Here is a 17,500-nt window from a genome sequence, read left to right as displayed (position 1 = left end):
GCGATTACATGATATTTTTAAGTTAAATGTATGAATTAGCTTACTCAAATACTTCAAGTTCAGAGCAATTAAAATGTATGATTACAAAATAAAAATGCAAGTTCTGCTAACTTAAACTTTACAGTTCTCCATTTATTTTAATTTTGTCAATTTATTCCGTCTTATAGTGTAGGGTACAAATGTTAACTAATTCTTTACAGTAGATTAATCACAGTACATCAAGTCAATTGTTTTATAAAATGACGTTTTCTGAAATGTCATGTTTAAATATGCATATGAGACATTGTCTAATTAAATTAACATTTCCAGCACATAAATCTGAACATTGTATAAATCCAGGTTCAAAATTCTTGTTTGATTGTGTTGATATATTATAGTTAAAGGTTTTTAGTGAGGGGATATTGGGTTTCTCTTTTTATCACTCCATAAATCAGAAAATACTGTCAACAGCTGGAAAAAAACACATTTTAACAATATTTTTAGGAATATAGTGTTATATAAATCAGTGTGAATGTTATATGAACAAACCCCTCACAAGAAATCTTCAGAATATAGATATGAATTAAACTCCAAGTTTTAGTGTGTGTAAGTGTTACCGAAGTGGAGAACGAATTCTAAATATATGTGAGCGATTCTATAATTGGCGATACATTTTGCATTTTAAAAATGTTCACTAACAGAAATTATTTCCAGTATATTACTGAAAACATTAAATGAATCATTCAATGCTTGATAACCACAAACTACTTCCTAGTTGTTTTACTTTTAACAAAAAAAAAATCTTTATAGTATTGTTCGTCAACTCTGTTACTGACAAATTAGGCAATGTGTAGAAATAACATTGGCGACAGAGTTTGACAGCAACAGAATTTACCATTTTAAACTTTTTTGCCACACTTGCTAACAGCTAACACTTGTGACGTTTTACTAAATAACACACTAACACGCAGAGGGCGAACACGCAGAGGGCGCACACACACACACACACACACACACACACACACACACACACACACACACACACACCACACACACCACACACACCACACACACCACACACACCACACACACCACACACACCACACACACCACACACACACACACACACACACACACACACACACACACACACACACACACACACACACACACACACACACACACACACACACACCTTTTAGTGCTTTAGATCATATCAGTGAGGAAAAGTGACAATTTCCTAGTTGTGGGAGATTTAAAGGCAAAGTATGGTACAGTAACAGAATTGACGCAAGATTTATGGACATATTTGTATAAGATAAAAGTTATTTTAAACTATTTAATGTTTCAGAATTAGAAAATGTTTTGATTTAGGGCTTTTATAAATAACATAAATTAAATATTACCAAAAGAAAAGTAAAATAAAATATTTTGGTTACACAACGATACTAATTTGAGACTAATTCGTACAACAATAAATCATGATTTTCAACTATATAAGAAAATATTATATTCAGGGTTCGTACAGATACTGTAAAATTAAATTCTAGGACTTTTTTAAGGACTTCTCAAGCACTACTTTTAGTAAAAAATTACTAATAAAACAAAACGGTACAATTTAAGTGCAGCACATGCAAAGTACGCAATGGCAACTTTAACCATTGAAACAATACTATGATAAAGATATTTCCTTATTCAAACTGAGGTTTTTTGGGTGAATATATGATGGACCTAAAGAATGAAAGCTGTATCATATAGTTGGATATTTATGAGCAAAATCACACTCATAGTCATGCAAAATGTCTTTATATACGTGCAGTGTTCATTTAGCATAAAAATATTGTTTCATTGAAAAAAATAACACTAATTTCATATATAGCGTCTTTCAATAATTCAAATGATTTCTGTTTACAGTGGTTTTCCAGGACTTTGTTCGTACGAGCCCTGTATATCGTTAAGGCCTGTGACATCTTGTGATCCATGGCACAACAAATTATCTGTAACTAGGGCTGTCAAAAGATTAATCGCGATTAATCGCATCCAAAATAAAAGTTTGTGTTTACATAATATATGTGTGTGTACTCTGTTAATTATTATTTATATATAAATACAGACACACATTCATGTATATATTTAAGAAAAAAATATTATTTTTATATATAAAACATTTATATTTATATTAGGGCTGTCAGAAGATTAATCGCGATTAATCGCATCCAAAATAAAAGTTTGTGTTTACATAATATATGTGTGTGTACTCTGTTAATTATTATTTATATATAAATACACACACATTCATGTATATATTTAAGAAAAAAATATTATTTTTATATATAAAACATTTATATTTATATTAGGGCTGTCAAAAGATTCATCGCGATTAATCGCATCCAAAATAAAAGTTTGTGTTTACATAATATATGTGTGTGTACTCTGTTAATTATTATTTATATATAAATACACACACATTCATGTATATATTTAAGAAATATTTGCATGTATATACTGTATATACATTTATATAATATATAATATATATAAATATTTTATATATAAAAATAATATTTTTTATATTAAATATATACATGCTTGTGTGTGTATTTATATATAAATAATAATTAACAGAGTATATATTATGTAAACACAAACGTTTATTTTGGATGCGATTAATCGCGATTAATCTTTTGACAGCCCTATTTGTAACACATTATTAAAATAATTAAAAAATATAACCATTTGAAAAAATAATGACTTTGGACACCAAATGTACCTTTAATTATAGAATCACCAAATGTCGTGATTGAAATCTACAGACGCCAACATTCAAATAAACACTTAAATGTGTGTTTTGGACGTTTTCTTTCCACCCGTCTGAAAGAAGACAAGCAAAAGCCCAAAACGGACCAGTGCATGAAAAAATAATGCTGGATTTATTATTAGCTGTTTTGCAGTTTCCCTTCACCAAACCCAGTTTGGAAGACCAATAAAGCTGGACTTGTTCAGATTCGGGTTCTGTTGAGTGGCGTTTGGTTTGACCAGTCCAGCGGGTCAGTTCTGGATCACACTTACAGCACAAATGCACACGTTTGTGTTGGCGTTACGGTAGCGCTGCTGTCTGTTTTCCCTCCCGCTTTAAGTGACGTTTAAACAACCCCATCTGGAGCCAGAAGGGTTTATACACGCCTTACTACCCAGAACCCTCTGCTGCGGCCGCGAGGGTCACCGCTGCCATTCTCTCTGTGGATGCCACACAAACCAAACAGAGAAATCCAGGATAAAGACATTTTTCCTGTGGTCTGAAACCCTAACAGACATTTCTAGTAGGAAAATTGGCCCTTCCTAAGACTCTAGTGTAGCGGAGAGACTTTCCTAATGCTTTCACAACTTTTGGGCGGGCAAATCTTGAACAATTTTGATGAACCAATATTGAGTCTTAAATCTCAAAATCAATCTTTTAGTGGTTTCGAGTTGATGCATTGAATGAAACATTATTTGTAGCTCCTGCCATCCAATAATCACAATAAGCTTTCGTTTCAGAAAAACTATCGTCATATCATAAACACACAGACACTAAATCAAAGTTTGGTTTAACTTGTGCCAGAAATATAGTTACATCTCAATAATAATAATAAAACTAATAATAATTATTATTAAAACTTTATTTGTGCAGCACTTTTTTTACTTTTTTTTATTTTTATTTAGGAGTGCAAAACTTACAACATAGGGCGAACACAGAACACAAAAACAACAATAAAACAGCAGTAATAATAACAGCAATGAAAAATAAGCAGAAATGACAGATAATAATAGTAATAGTGGAAGTATTTAAATAGTGAAGGCATTTATAATAATAATGATAATATTTTGTGATGGCTGCAACAATAATATCAGTAATAATAATAACAGTAATAATACAATAATGATACTAAAGATGGTGATAAGGTGTGTTGACGGAAATAGTAATATCAATAATAATAATATTGATAATAATGATAATAATAATAACAACAGAAGTAGGCTAGTACTCATACAAAAAGGATAAATAATATATATATATATATATATATATATATATATATATATATATATATATATATATATATATATATATATATATATATATATATATATATATATATATATATATATACATAATAATAAATAAATAAATAAAAATAAATAAAAAAAGATAATGTGTTGACAGAAAATAAATAAATAATAATAACATTTATATCAATATTAATATCAACAGTAATAATAGTAATACTAAATATGGTGATGATAATATTCTGTATTGACAGTACAGTTGCAATACTAATATCAATAATAATATAATAACAATAGTAATAAAAACAATAGCAATGCTAAAGATGGTGACGATAACACTTTGTGAGGACGGCGACAGTGATGTCAATAATAATTACAGTAGTAACAATAATAATAATATTTTTTTTAAAATCCATTTGTGCAGCACTTTAAAAAAGTTTAAAAGATAAACTGAATTAATATTTTATGCCTTCATTTGTCAAAAATGTCAAAAAACAGTAACTAAAATTTTTAATAAAACAATTCTTAGAAATGAAATATTTTTTAATTAATAAATTGTTTTTATGAATTCAATTAATTAGACATGCTTTTTGATTATTAAAATGTAATTAAACCATTCAAATGGGAATCTTGAAAAATGAAAGAAAACAGAATTTGGTGAAAAATAAAATGGATTCCATTGGGCCCTAAACATGTCATTTTTGTTAAACGTTTAATACATTTTTGTTAAATTGTATAAGTTTCATGATTTCAATTCATTAGACATGCTTTTTGATTACTAAATATTGAAATGGAGTCCAAAAAAAACGATTTCATAAAAATTAAAATGGAATTTGGGGGGAAAAAAAACTTTTAATAGAGTGTTTTAACTGCAGAGAGACGTTAATAAAACAGCTGGAGGATAATAACCTCACTCGGTGACACACACAACAGATGATGCTTCTGACCGTTCAAAATATATTATATATATATATTATATACTTATATTTGTGTTCCTCAGGGGAAAAAATCAAATAGATTTGGCATGAGGGAGAGTAAATGAGGACAGAATGATCATTTTTGTGTTAAAGTACTGGTTTATCCTCGTTTCTGTAAAATAAAATCAATTGAGTAAAGTTACAAAGTCAAGGCCAAATTATATAATTCAGATTTTTAAATTCTCTAATCTATTGTCTTAATAATTTTCCTCAGTAACACTACTTTGTTTTATCAATTTGAATTAGTTTGTTCAATAAATGTAAAATGGCTCACTCAGCCATTACATGATTTTTTTAAACTGATTTTTTTGTTCAGCAAATGTTTAATTAATAACATCATAAATTGATCTATCATTCTGGTAACTGTGTATACAGTACCGGTCAAAAGTTTGGACACATTACTATTTTTAATGTTTCTGAAAGAAGTCTCGTGCTCACCAAGGCTGCATTTATTTGATCAAAAATACAGTAATATTGTGAAATATTATTACAGTTTAAAATAACGTTTTTCTATTTTAATATCCTTTAAAATATGATTTATTCCTGTGATCAAAGCTGAAGTGTCACATGATTCTTCAGAAATCACGCATTTATGCAAAAGAATTCAAAATAGAAATATTTTCTAACAATATAAATCTTTATCACTTTTTATCAATTGAACACGAACACATCCTCGCAGAATAAAAGTATTTATTACTTTCAAGAAATACATTATGCAAATACATAGAACATTATTATTTGAATGTCAATAACTTTTGAAAGGTAGTGTACATTGATTTATATTTTAAATAAATGCTGTTCTTTTTTAACTTTTTATTCATCAAAGAATCCTGAAAAAAAGCATCAGACTATAAAAAAAACAACATTAATAATAAATCATCATATTTGATCACAGGAATAAATGACACTTTACTACATATTCACATAACAGATTATTTACACTGGAATAATATGTCACTGTTTTACTGGAGTTATGAGCAAAAGAAGAGACTCAAAACATTAAAAGTGATGTTTCCAAACTTGGTACTGTAGTTTAATAGGACACTTAATATGTGAAGTGATGCTATCTTTGTTTCTGAAGGAGCAATCATCTTACAAAGCAAAGATATCCGAGATATCGCTTTAAACATCACACCGGACCTCAAGAACAATGACAATCAACGCATGTATGAGATATTACGACAACAGAGACTCGTAACACTTTACAATACGGTCCATTTGTTACTTGGGATTACATGAACTAACAAAGTAAAATAGCATTTCTAATTTTAATCTATTTGGACACATTAACATTTTTAAAAAAAAAAGCGATAAGTGCTTATAATAATATTACAATGAATGGCTATAACTTGCTTAGGGATCGTTACATGTACACAAAATTTCATCTGGAAGTCCAAAACATTCAAGTATAACTTTCTAAAGGAAAAAAACCCAAACTTCAGGAGGTTCTGTTTGAGTTCACAGTAAAAAAACACCAAAATTTCACTGCCGTTTTTATTAATTCTGCTAAATTCATCTATTCTCAGACAAACTAAACGTGAAACTGGGGCTTTAAATGAGCTAGACTGAAACTCAATGAATTCAACTGATTAAAATGGGAAAATAAAAATTGAAAACCAAATAAAATTTAAGATGTACTTTTTAAGAAATTGTTATGATTGCAACATTTTAGACACCATTAAATTTAACCATTAAATTGGATTCCATAAAACTTTAAATTGATTTTATTATTATTATTATTATTATTATGCTTGTATGTTTTGCTATTGGGGATATTTAGACAAATGTTATTACCCAGCAAGGAAAGAAAAACATGCATGCACACACAAACATAAGTTTAGGTTACACGTTATCTTTGTTACACTGTAATTATTCATTTAAGTACTGAGTAATGTTAAGTAACTACATGGATTTAATGGGGTTGGGATTAGGGATAGTTGCATATAATTATGTAAAAACTATAGTAACATAATGGCAGTAAAATAAAGTGTTACCCAAGTTTGTTAGTAAGTGGATGGAGCTCCTCAACCTGCTTACACTGAAATATAATGACCAGCTTAACAGCTTAAAGTCTGTCTGTATTTCTCGCTCAATCTATATTTATCATGTCAGCATCATTACCATCATCATAAAACGACAAGAGTACGAATGAAGCCTTCCATGTGCATCTAATACAGATTAACCAGCTAGAATCAAACTGCTGATATATATAGCATTACATTCATGTAATCTGCTCATGCTCATCTGTGACTGGATATGCATTTATGTCCTCAGTTTATCAGCTTATTAACACGCTGGATAGTGTTTGTTCCGCATCAATTCTGCAAAGCAACTTCAGTGAAAGCACTATTTAAACAGAAGATGAGGAAGTGTTTGACCCTGCAGATATCGTAAAATATAGTAGTCACGGTGAAACACGTTACTATGGTACGCTACTTTATACGTTACTATGTTATCGTACTATATCTATATACGACACAGTGTGATATCTTATCATAGTAGCCATATGTGTGTGATTTAATGTTGCCAGGCGTCTATGATATTGTAGTGGTTGTGATGTTGACTATATGTGTGTTTCTTCTGCTGATATTTCATGATGTTTTGATTGATTTCTGGTGTGTTTTGTACCTTTCCGGACGCTCCGTCTCCCAGGAGCACGATCTTCAGCTGCCGCTCCTGAATCTCCTCCTCCGAGTCCGACATCACTCCACAAGTCAACACAGTTTACACAAGATAACAGCTCAAACTCTCAGTCGAATGAGAGATAGAGATTTAAGAGCAGCGGGTTAATCTGATCACGGTCCAGCCGCCGCCATCTTCCCTCAGCGCAAACCAACACTCATCATCCTCTCACACTTCACTGTCGAACAGCTTCAGACGCGCCAGATGAGTGTGTGCGAGGTGCGTCTCCTGATCAACGCCAGGATAAACTCACCAGTTATCAGATATCGGTTTAATGCGAGCGGGATTTACCGTGTTTTACTGTGTTTTTGTGTTCGCCGCTCCCCCGCCGCTAACGGAATGGACTCGTCCTTCATGACGCTTCCCTGTTGCCATGGAGAGAGAGAGAGAGAGCGCGCGCGCGCGCGAAAGAGAGCGCTTCAGTAGCTTTATTGGCATGAAAAAACTGCCAAACATGTTTAAATTGTTCTATTTTAATGTACATTGTTATAAAATTAACATACTGTACATGTATATATAATTTTAGTTTCATTATAAAGTAATTTGTAGATTTTTTTTCTCAGCACAGATAATAATCATAAATATTTCACTAAAGACTGATGATAAATTCAGCTTTGATCACAGCAATAAATTACACTTTACTAAATATTCGCATAGAGAACAGCTGGAGTAATATGTCCCTGTTTTACTGGATTTATGATCAAATAAATGCCTTGATGAGCAGAAGTAACCCTTTTTATCATATATGATGATTAAATACAGTAATGATTATGATAGGCTAGAGAAATTATACCAAATTACTATCAATTAAACAACTTAATGAGACGAATCCTTTCCAAATACAGAAGAAGTGACCATTTTTTTAAGAGATATGAAGACATAAACAGAGATAATCTCAGTGAATAGAGGATAAGAAACAACACACATCTGCTTTGGATAAAACGGTCTCTCAAATTATATACATTTGCAAAACCTTTCTTAATGATTTATATTTGAGACATTTAAACAGGATTTGTCAGATGTAGAAGAATTATCTGATCTCTCAATTCAATCAATACATTTATAAATACATTGAATAAAACTATTTTATATTCTACATATGTTTTATGTGAATTTATTTTGGTATTGCCTTTGTTTACACAGACCTAAATTTAAACATCCATGGAACTACTAAAGCTTCTTTATAATGGAAAAGGGTTATTAAAATATACGCCAAGAAGAAAAATGTTATTTTAATAACTGATCATGGAAATGCTCTTTGGGGAATCAAATATGGCTCTTCTGTTGTGTGTGAGTAACTACAAGTTAAGTAGATGAGAATGGGGTTCCATCATTTTATGGGTTTAGTTTTAATTATTTAATTTAGTTTTAATTCATTTTTTATTTTGATTAAATGTTATGAATTAAGTAGCTCGTAAGCATAGTTTATCACCAGAAGAAAAAAAAGAAACATTACGCAATCATTTGAGACATTTCTCCTCATAGTAGAACATTTGAATAAGCTAAAGAACCTTTTTTCCTCTATAAAGAAGCTTTAGTGGAGTGGAAAGATTCTATGGATGTCAAAGAGTCTTCACTGAACCATCAATGCCAAGACGCTTTATTTTTAAAAGTGTAAATTAAAAAAAAAACGGTTAGGGTGTGTTTATAGTATTTAGAAAGAAAGAAAGAAAGAAAGAAAGAAAGAAAGAAAGAAAGAAAGAAAGAAAGAAAGAAAGAAAGAAAGAAAGAAAGAAAGAAAGAAAGAAAGAAAGAAAGAAAGAAGACTAACACCTTGTGTATCTGTATTGTATGTTCTTGGCCTCAGTAAAACACTGCTGGGTGTGTCGGTGTCATATGGTGAACACACACACACACACACACACACACACACACACACACACACACACACACACCTCCTCCTTTCAGAGACACAATCTACAGATATTATGAGGAAATAACTCAAATGTTACCAGTGTTATTAATATTATTATTAATAACATCACACCTGAAACGTGATTTAGTTGATAGAGTAAAAATCTGATTTGATCAGTCAGTTAAACTATGCATTGCTGTAATCTCTAATATAAACTATAATACACCATAAATAACATCACCACAGTTTGTTAAAGTGAGAAATAAACGTTGAAATCGCACATTTGTTCGAGTGTAAATGTTTCCAAGCCTATAGTTGGAGAATCTTTTGACGGGGGATTTCTCCACCCTAGAGATCAGATATCGCGCTGCGAGTTTCTATTTCATCTATTATTTGAGTGTGTATTTGGCTCAAAACGTGAGCTGATAACACACACTATCAAACACCAGTGTGTCGAAGCACGTGTCACACACTCCTCAGACTGAAGTCGAGCTTCTCAAGAACGCGAGAACTCAAGAATCAGAAAAAACAGCCAGCAGCAAAAAATAGAGCCGCCAAGAGAGGATTTTCTGAGAGTTTTCGTAAAGTCATGGAGAGCTTTGACCTAATGGAGCTCCCGGGATCTCTCGGGTGAAATAAATCAGCAGACAGACACTGAGAGACCGTGAGATCACGACTGAACGCTCGGAACGGCTCGGAAGGGACGCGCAGAGGAACGGGATCTCGACTGATTTCAAGGATCCGTTTGTCCGAGACAATGGACAACAAAATACATGCTATGAGTTTTGATTATTGTTTTGATTATTGTACAACCACACTATAAAAAAAACAGTTATAGGCCTCAGACAACAATGTAATTGTGTTTAATTGCAACAGAAGCTTGATAACATTTGTAGGAACATCGCCTAGCCTATATAGCTATTTTATAATTACCGGTAGGCTATATAATAATAATATATACACACACACACACACACACACACACACACACACACACACACACACACACACACACACACACACACACACACACACACACACACACACACGTTTACAATAAATATGGGAAAAACATCAGATTAACCAAAATATACCAAATATAAGCACAACTGCTGCAAAAACGCGTAGTGATCCATCAACATTTATCGATCTCTAGTTGAGAATTGTGTTTTCCCAAGTTGTTATTCTTATATTTTTTAGGTTACACTTTATTTTAAGGCACAGTGTAATTATATATTTAAGAACTGAGTAATATTAATTAATTAGGCTACATGTAACCTACTCACGTTAGGATTAGGGTTTGGTTGAGGGTTAGTTGCGTGTAATTGTGCATAATTTACTGCTGCTACTACTACACGTAACATGTAATAAGGACACTGTAAAATAAAGTGTTACCAATTTTATCACACATCTAGAAACACACACACACACACACACACACACACATATATATATATATATATATATATATTAGAGAGAGAGAGAGAGAGAGAGAGAGAGAGAGAGAGAGTGAAGAATTGTAATTATTATTTTAGAGTTTTATTTTAAATTATTAATAGGTAGCCTATTATTTGAATTAGGCTGCATTAAGTTTAGACAATACATAAATAAATAGTTGTCGTCTACGGTGACTTCTCTACTCATCTGATCTGAAATAATATTTAAAAGCAAGGTCAATTGTAAACTATCTGTCGGGATTTATTGCAGAAACATCCCATAAAGTCAAGCGTGAGTGTAATTGGACATGATAATTAGACATGATAATTAGACGTGATGCTGTGACATGTTAACTGCGCGAGGCGTGAGGTTAAACACGCGCGAGCACCTGTTAAGCATTTCCACGCGCGAAACATCTGCTTCACATCAGCACACAGCAGCGAGTCTTTCACGGCCGCATTACTGATGTTCGGACGCTCGAGCAGGTACAAAGAGATTCACGATGGACCCTAAGAAAGAACGCGCGGAAAGAGAAAAAAAACCCCGCGGAGCAAAAGCACATGTGCAGACATAAAGAAGAGAAAAATATAATTCAATTAGGAGATAAATGAACGTCTCGCAGGTGGACGAGGATTCTGACCCACGAGACTGAAGTGTCTGAAATGGCCATTTTCTTTCATTAAATGTGAAACTTGATCTAGAACAACAACTGGCTCATGTCTCTGCGCGGGAAAATGATTGCCCTGATTACGCGCCATTATGTGTGACAGGCGTGCTCTATTAGCGTGTATAAAGAAATTGTCCTTGACGTCCAAAATTTGACCAAAAATACACAGGCATTCACGGGATAGTAAAAAAGTACTTATGTACCGGGAAATTGCGAGGCCTTGTTAAAGTTGCAAATCCTGTCAAAATATAGACCAGCGCCAACATGACAAACTGAACATACATGTTACACAACAGAGCAATTCATTACATGATGACACAATCACACGTCAAAACCCTTCGCGTTCTTTAAAACCAAAGTTTCAATTCGAATTTACGTTGTGACGTCACATAACAAGTTTCACAAAGAGCTTTTTATTCTCTTCATCTGAACATGCAAACAAATAAATCGATATAAAACACGAAGAAGTGTAGGCCTATTCATCTTCAAAGTAAACGGACTACGTGTACAGACAAGAAGGATCTTTACTGAACCGAATAATCGCTGAACCTTCATGTTGTGTGTGTGCGCGTGCATGCGATCGTTTCAATGCCAATAGCATTTTGAGTGGCAAAATGAAGCCCCATCTGCGAATGATTTCCAGATCAGCCCGTTTGTGTTTGAGACTAAAGCTTTAAGGCCCTGCTCTCTCTCTCTCTTTTTTTTTTTTTTTTGGTCATTACACACATTTTCCCGGAAAGTTGAACCGTTGGACTCGCTGCATTTATGCCGAAGAATGCAAAGGCTCGTGCTCTTCTTTGGACGCATCACTCTCGGCACATGCACGCGCTCTCTGAGAAATGGCTTCAAACAAATATGGACCATCAATTCTAAGTCTTCAAATGCACTGGCATATGTTAACCCAAAACAGATACACGCATGAGGAAAATACCAAACGGAATTGTTTCTGAAATACTCTCGATAATAACCAACAGTGAGGCATTAATGTGGCGATTATTGTCAAATATTCATCTAAAAAGTCTGTCAATTCAATCCAAGAATTTTCCACCTGAAATTTGCCAACAATTCAAATGGGATGAATCCTGATTAATATTCGCTGTTTTAAAGCGATATAAAAGGTCAATGGTCCGCTCATACAGGCCTTATGTGACTCATATGGCAAAGTAATAATCGAGGAGTTTCATTTTAAATCGTGTGGCTGTCTACAAACTATTTTGTATGACTATGAATTTCTGAGGTATAATCCGTTCATTTTCGCGGGTTTTTTTCATGGCGCTCAAGACTGGCCTCAAAAACACAGAATATCAATAGCGCTGGGAAATCTGCCGTTTCGCAATCATTATAATCACTTTACACACAAAATGTGCATTTCAGCTCTTCATACCTGAATCCATCAGAACAGATGCGATGACTGAATCCTGAAACACTGATCATCTCCACCTGCTCCTCAACGCAAACTCCGACAACAATCATGCAGTTATTACAACCTGAATGCAATAATACACCACCATCATCTATAGGCCTACTTCAAAGGATTTAAAATATATTTTATCTATTCATTTATGCATGTACGAATGTTTTAATGTTCCTTTTGTCTATAGCACATTATTCTACCAATCAGTCAGTTTCGGAAATACTAATTCGCCATGTCAGAAGAACCACAATAGATCAAGCGAAATGCAAGCTACAACATTTTTATTGAAACATAATTCATACATTTATATACAAAATACTTAATTGAATTCGCTGTGCAATTACATGAGGGAGGCTCGCGAGGCCTTGTTCTGATCGCGCGCGCATAAATCAAAGCGTTTGAAACTCGAGACAAAAAACATCATTAAATCATAAACCCACTACTTATTATTATTATTGAACATATTGGTCATTGTTTTATTGTTAGCACAGCTTTATTTGTCATCTCAATGCATTTCAGTAATTTCAGCTATAAACAATTCTGGGTTGCTTCAGCTCATGTTTGGGTCAAATATGGACAAATGTATTCATTAAAAATTTATTTAATACATTTAAACCAACGGGTTTGTCCATATTTGACCCAAACAACCCAGCATTGCACTGTAAATATAGCCTGAGGTTGTATAGATTAACTTTTTGATGATCTGAAACATATTTAGCCTAAAATAACACATGAACCCTCGGACGCGGAGCTGTTTTACGTGTAATGATTACCTGTCTTTGCCGTTTTGTGTCTAATAATATTTTAATGACTCCAGTGGGCTCATGTCACGGCTCATTAATTTCATGCTTTGAGGATACAGAGAAATGACATCTCATAAAATGCGAGAAACACGAATGAAATTATGCTTCATACGCTTTAATGCTTGCTTTCTTTTTCATTAAACAAAACACGTTACACTAATATGAAAACAGGTACATGTCGAGTAAACGCTGAGAATCCGACAAACATTCGACAGATCAATATTTTCCTCTGATTGTAATATGTTGAATTGTGGGGGGGAAAGTGCCAGGCTTACCGTTACCTTAAAACCGCACGCGCGGTAACGACATCAAGTGCTGTTTTCCAACCAGAAGAAAGAACATTTTGCTAAAAACATTTTCCATACATTCTGAAATAAAATCCTAGTGTTTTTACGGGAGCAAAACTGATATCAGTCCTTGGTAGAAGACGAATAAAAAGGCTGTTTCAGCCCGCGTTTGGAGGCAGTTCTGTGAATAAATCTCCCGTTCAGTAAACGACTGTCTTTGGTAGAATAAATACGTGAGCGCGCGCGCGTGCGTGCGTCCGGGTGTCACTGGTTCCCAGTGCAGGAGGAGGACAGGCCCCAGGCGGGCAGGCAGTACGTGTACGGGTAATAATAGGACGAATGCAGCGAGAGCAGCGGCGGTCGCAGCAGTTCTCCGGGGCTGTACTGCCTCCGGTCGTCCCGGACCAGCACTTTCACGGCCACTTTCTTCGCCGCAGGCGCCGAGGCCAGCAGATCGGCGGCCATCTGACGCCGTTTGGTTTTGTAGCGTCGGTTCTGGAACCAGATCTTGACCTGCGTCTCGGTGAGTTTGAGAGAAGCCGCGAGGTCCGCGCGCTCCGGGCCAGAGAGATAGCGCTGGTGATTGAAGCGCCGCTCGAGCTCGAACACCTGCGCGTGAGAGAACGCGGCGCGGGAACGCTTCTTCCTCTGCTTGGGCTGATCGCCGCTCTTCTCCTCGGCCGCGTTGCAGTCTGGAGAACAATCACAAACGCCTTTAGTTTAAAAACTACATGACAAGACAAACTTTGAAAGTGGCTTGAAAAGGCCTTGCCAGAAAGTTTGAATTCATTTTAAAAGCTTGAAGGTTTTCAGTTTGGAATAATTTTAAGTTAAGTCATTTTAAAAGCTAGCATATAGATAGATAGATAGATAGATAGATAGATAGATAGATAGATAGATAGATAGATAGATAGATAGATAGATAGATAGATAGATAGATAGATAGAATAGCAGTTTACTGAGTCTATCCAACTGTCAAAATTTGAAATTTTGAATTTTGACGGTTGGAGTTTGAACAGTCTTGGCTCGTCTGAACATTTTTTCTATGCAAGTCTATGGGATTTTTCCGAGTTTGTCTCGTAAATCGGATCAGTTCGAAAATATAGTATGAGTTTGGTGGATGTAACATTGAGACTACTAATAATAATGTTTCAATTTAATTTTTCAAGCCAACTTAATAAAGATCCCAAAGGGTGATGCCACAGAAGAACCCAGTTCATAAAAGAACCATTTTTTTCTTAGTGTGACGAAATATAAAGAACGTTTTCCCACTATGAAGAATCTTTAGTGGTTCCACGGCTGATGGATCCCAATTAAGAACTTTTTAAGAGTTCTGAATCAAGCAGCTGTTCTTGCTGGAGCTCAAAGCAAACGGTTCTCGACTCACCGGACACGCAGTCGCTCAGGCCCTTGCAGTGTTCCGCCGCCGTGGACTCCTGATCCGTTTCGTCCGCTAAATCTGCGTCTTTCTCGGGCTTTGCGTCGCTTTGCGCTTTGGTGTCGTTGTCCTCGCTCAGCCCGGAGTCCGAGTCGTAGTTCTTATGCTCCGTCTCATCGCTCCTGTCCGCTCCGTCCATTTCATCGAAGATTTTCCAGCACGCGCTTTTCGAAAAACACACATCCAGATCGTTGAGATGCCGAGACTCCTCTTTTCTGTTGAGAATGGCTTGAATGGAGAACGGCATCAGAGAGTTACTGCGCACAGCCATTTTAAGCAGAAAAAGTCACTGTCGATCACACAGCAGCGGGGTTACGCGCTCCAGATCCGGGTCGAGTGGAGATTGAGCCCCGTGGCGGCAGCTCGGTCGCATCGCGCCGCGCGTGAAGGGAGTTTTTGTGGATGCGCATCCACGTCGCCAGAGCGCGAGTGTGAGTGTGAACACACAGCTCTACTATCCACTTCACCTGCGGCCGACACTGACCCTCAACACACTCCCATTGGCCAGTCGGGCAGCTGTAGCGCGTTCTGATTGGCTGTGTGGAACTTGCTCATATTTACAGCAGAACACCCAGAACGCCTTACCCTTTAACCCTTAAACACCCGAGGAGAGAATGAACAGATATCAATGACCCTTTAAAATCACACTGACAACTAAACGCGAGCTGCTGACGAAAAAGGCCCCGACAAAACGCGGATTGAACGCTCAGAATTATTTTACCGCGACTCTATAATAATCGTGTTCATTATCATCTCATAAATGGGCTACTCGATCATATGTGTGATTTATTCTCAGCTCACTGGTCAAGTGGATTTACACCATAAATTACATCACTACTATAGGCTGAATAGCTGTAAGTAACTCTACTCACTGTTCGCGTTTGATTAGCGCATTATGACTAAAGGTGTTTGTGCTCTTCTTTAATTTAAGATATGGTCATGAATTATTAGTTTTATCTTTATCTTATTTTTTGATTGATAAAAACACTGTCCGAATCAAGTTTGACCGATTTCGTGTGTGTATATTCCACAAAATAAATAAACGAATTAAAAATAACATATCTCGTCAAGCAAACGTCGACTCTTACCCGTGTCATATTCGCGCTTGTTTTCTTTTGGCCATTCAAAATGAACCAGGCCTAAAAACGGTACAAGAAAAATATGATTTTTATGAATATGCGTCACATCACATTCCGATTTAACAGCACTAGTAATAATTCAATAATAATCGCCTAATGATAACAAACCGGACAGCAATCCTCCTGATTCTTATTTTTGAACCAGCCGTTTTTTCCTCAAATGTATTGCGTTAAATAAGAAGTTTCGCATTAAATCATTCTAAAATAGATTTTCTTTTTGTTATATCGCGTCTCTGACATATACATCATATATAGCCTATATATATATATATTTTTTTAAATTATGATAGATATTGTGAATCCAGCTAAACTACTGTTAACGTGTTATTTCAGTCAATTAATGAATAGCTGAAATGAATATATTTAATAAGCCAAGTTTATTGAGCATTAACGGGAAATTATCACATGTAATAATTGATTGTAAAATGATGCCGAATAATAAATCACATCGCCGGATTTTATTCCAAATGTTTATAATCGGTCCTCTTTACAGAGATCAGGTTTGATGTTTTTTTTTTGTTTTTTTTGAGAATTATGCCTACATATTTTTAACTAAAGCGTCATAACGGAAAATTTAGATTCCGCTGCTTTGTTTCACAAAATATTTCAATCAACACAAATTACAGAATCACGGCTGACTTTTAATGGGACACGATCAAATGATATAATATAACGTTTACCTGTGAATCTGATTAATTTAGCAGCAGAATATATTTATCCTCCTGCTAAATTAATCAGAATCAGCATCATTTACATGCACACACACATTTAAATG

At 34.6% G+C, this 17,500-nt stretch overlaps 2 protein-coding genes across 4 annotated transcripts in view; both read right to left on the bottom strand.

The window, feature by feature from the left end:
• The window catches only part of rab28 (RAB28, member RAS oncogene family), a 44,638-nt gene extending 36,787 nt beyond the window's left edge, over window positions 1-7,851 (bottom strand). The window contains exon 1 of one of the 3 annotated variants that reach the window (XM_079839023.1): window positions 7,632-7,851. In XM_079839023.1, the coding sequence (XP_079695149.1) occupies window positions 7,632-7,706 (75 nt within the window). In that variant the 5' untranslated portion in view covers window positions 7,707-7,851. The remainder of the gene's footprint in view (window positions 1-7,631) is intronic. The other 2 variants (XM_079839022.1, XM_079839024.1) reach the window with 2 other exon arrangements.
• Window positions 7,852-13,323: 5,472 nt separating this feature from the next.
• Window positions 13,324-16,039, bottom strand: nkx3-2 (NK3 homeobox 2). The gene is made up of 2 exons (XM_079839021.1): window positions 15,536-16,039; window positions 13,324-14,840 (listed from the first exon to the last, which is right to left on the bottom strand). Exons 1-2 carry the CDS (start codon window positions 15,855-15,857, stop codon window positions 14,413-14,415), a joined length of 750 nt encoding a protein of 249 aa, XP_079695147.1. The 5' UTR covers window positions 15,858-16,039; the 3' UTR covers window positions 13,324-14,412.
• Window positions 16,040-17,500: the final 1,461 nt, after the last annotated feature.

This window comes from Gobio gobio (genome assembly GCF_949357685.1).
Source record: "Gobio gobio genome assembly, chromosome: 16".
In the NCBI taxonomy this organism is placed as follows: domain Eukaryota; kingdom Metazoa; phylum Chordata; class Actinopteri; order Cypriniformes; family Gobionidae; genus Gobio; species Gobio gobio.
Note: the sequence above shows the minus strand (reverse complement) of the source record. Positions and strands in the feature narration are given on the sequence as shown.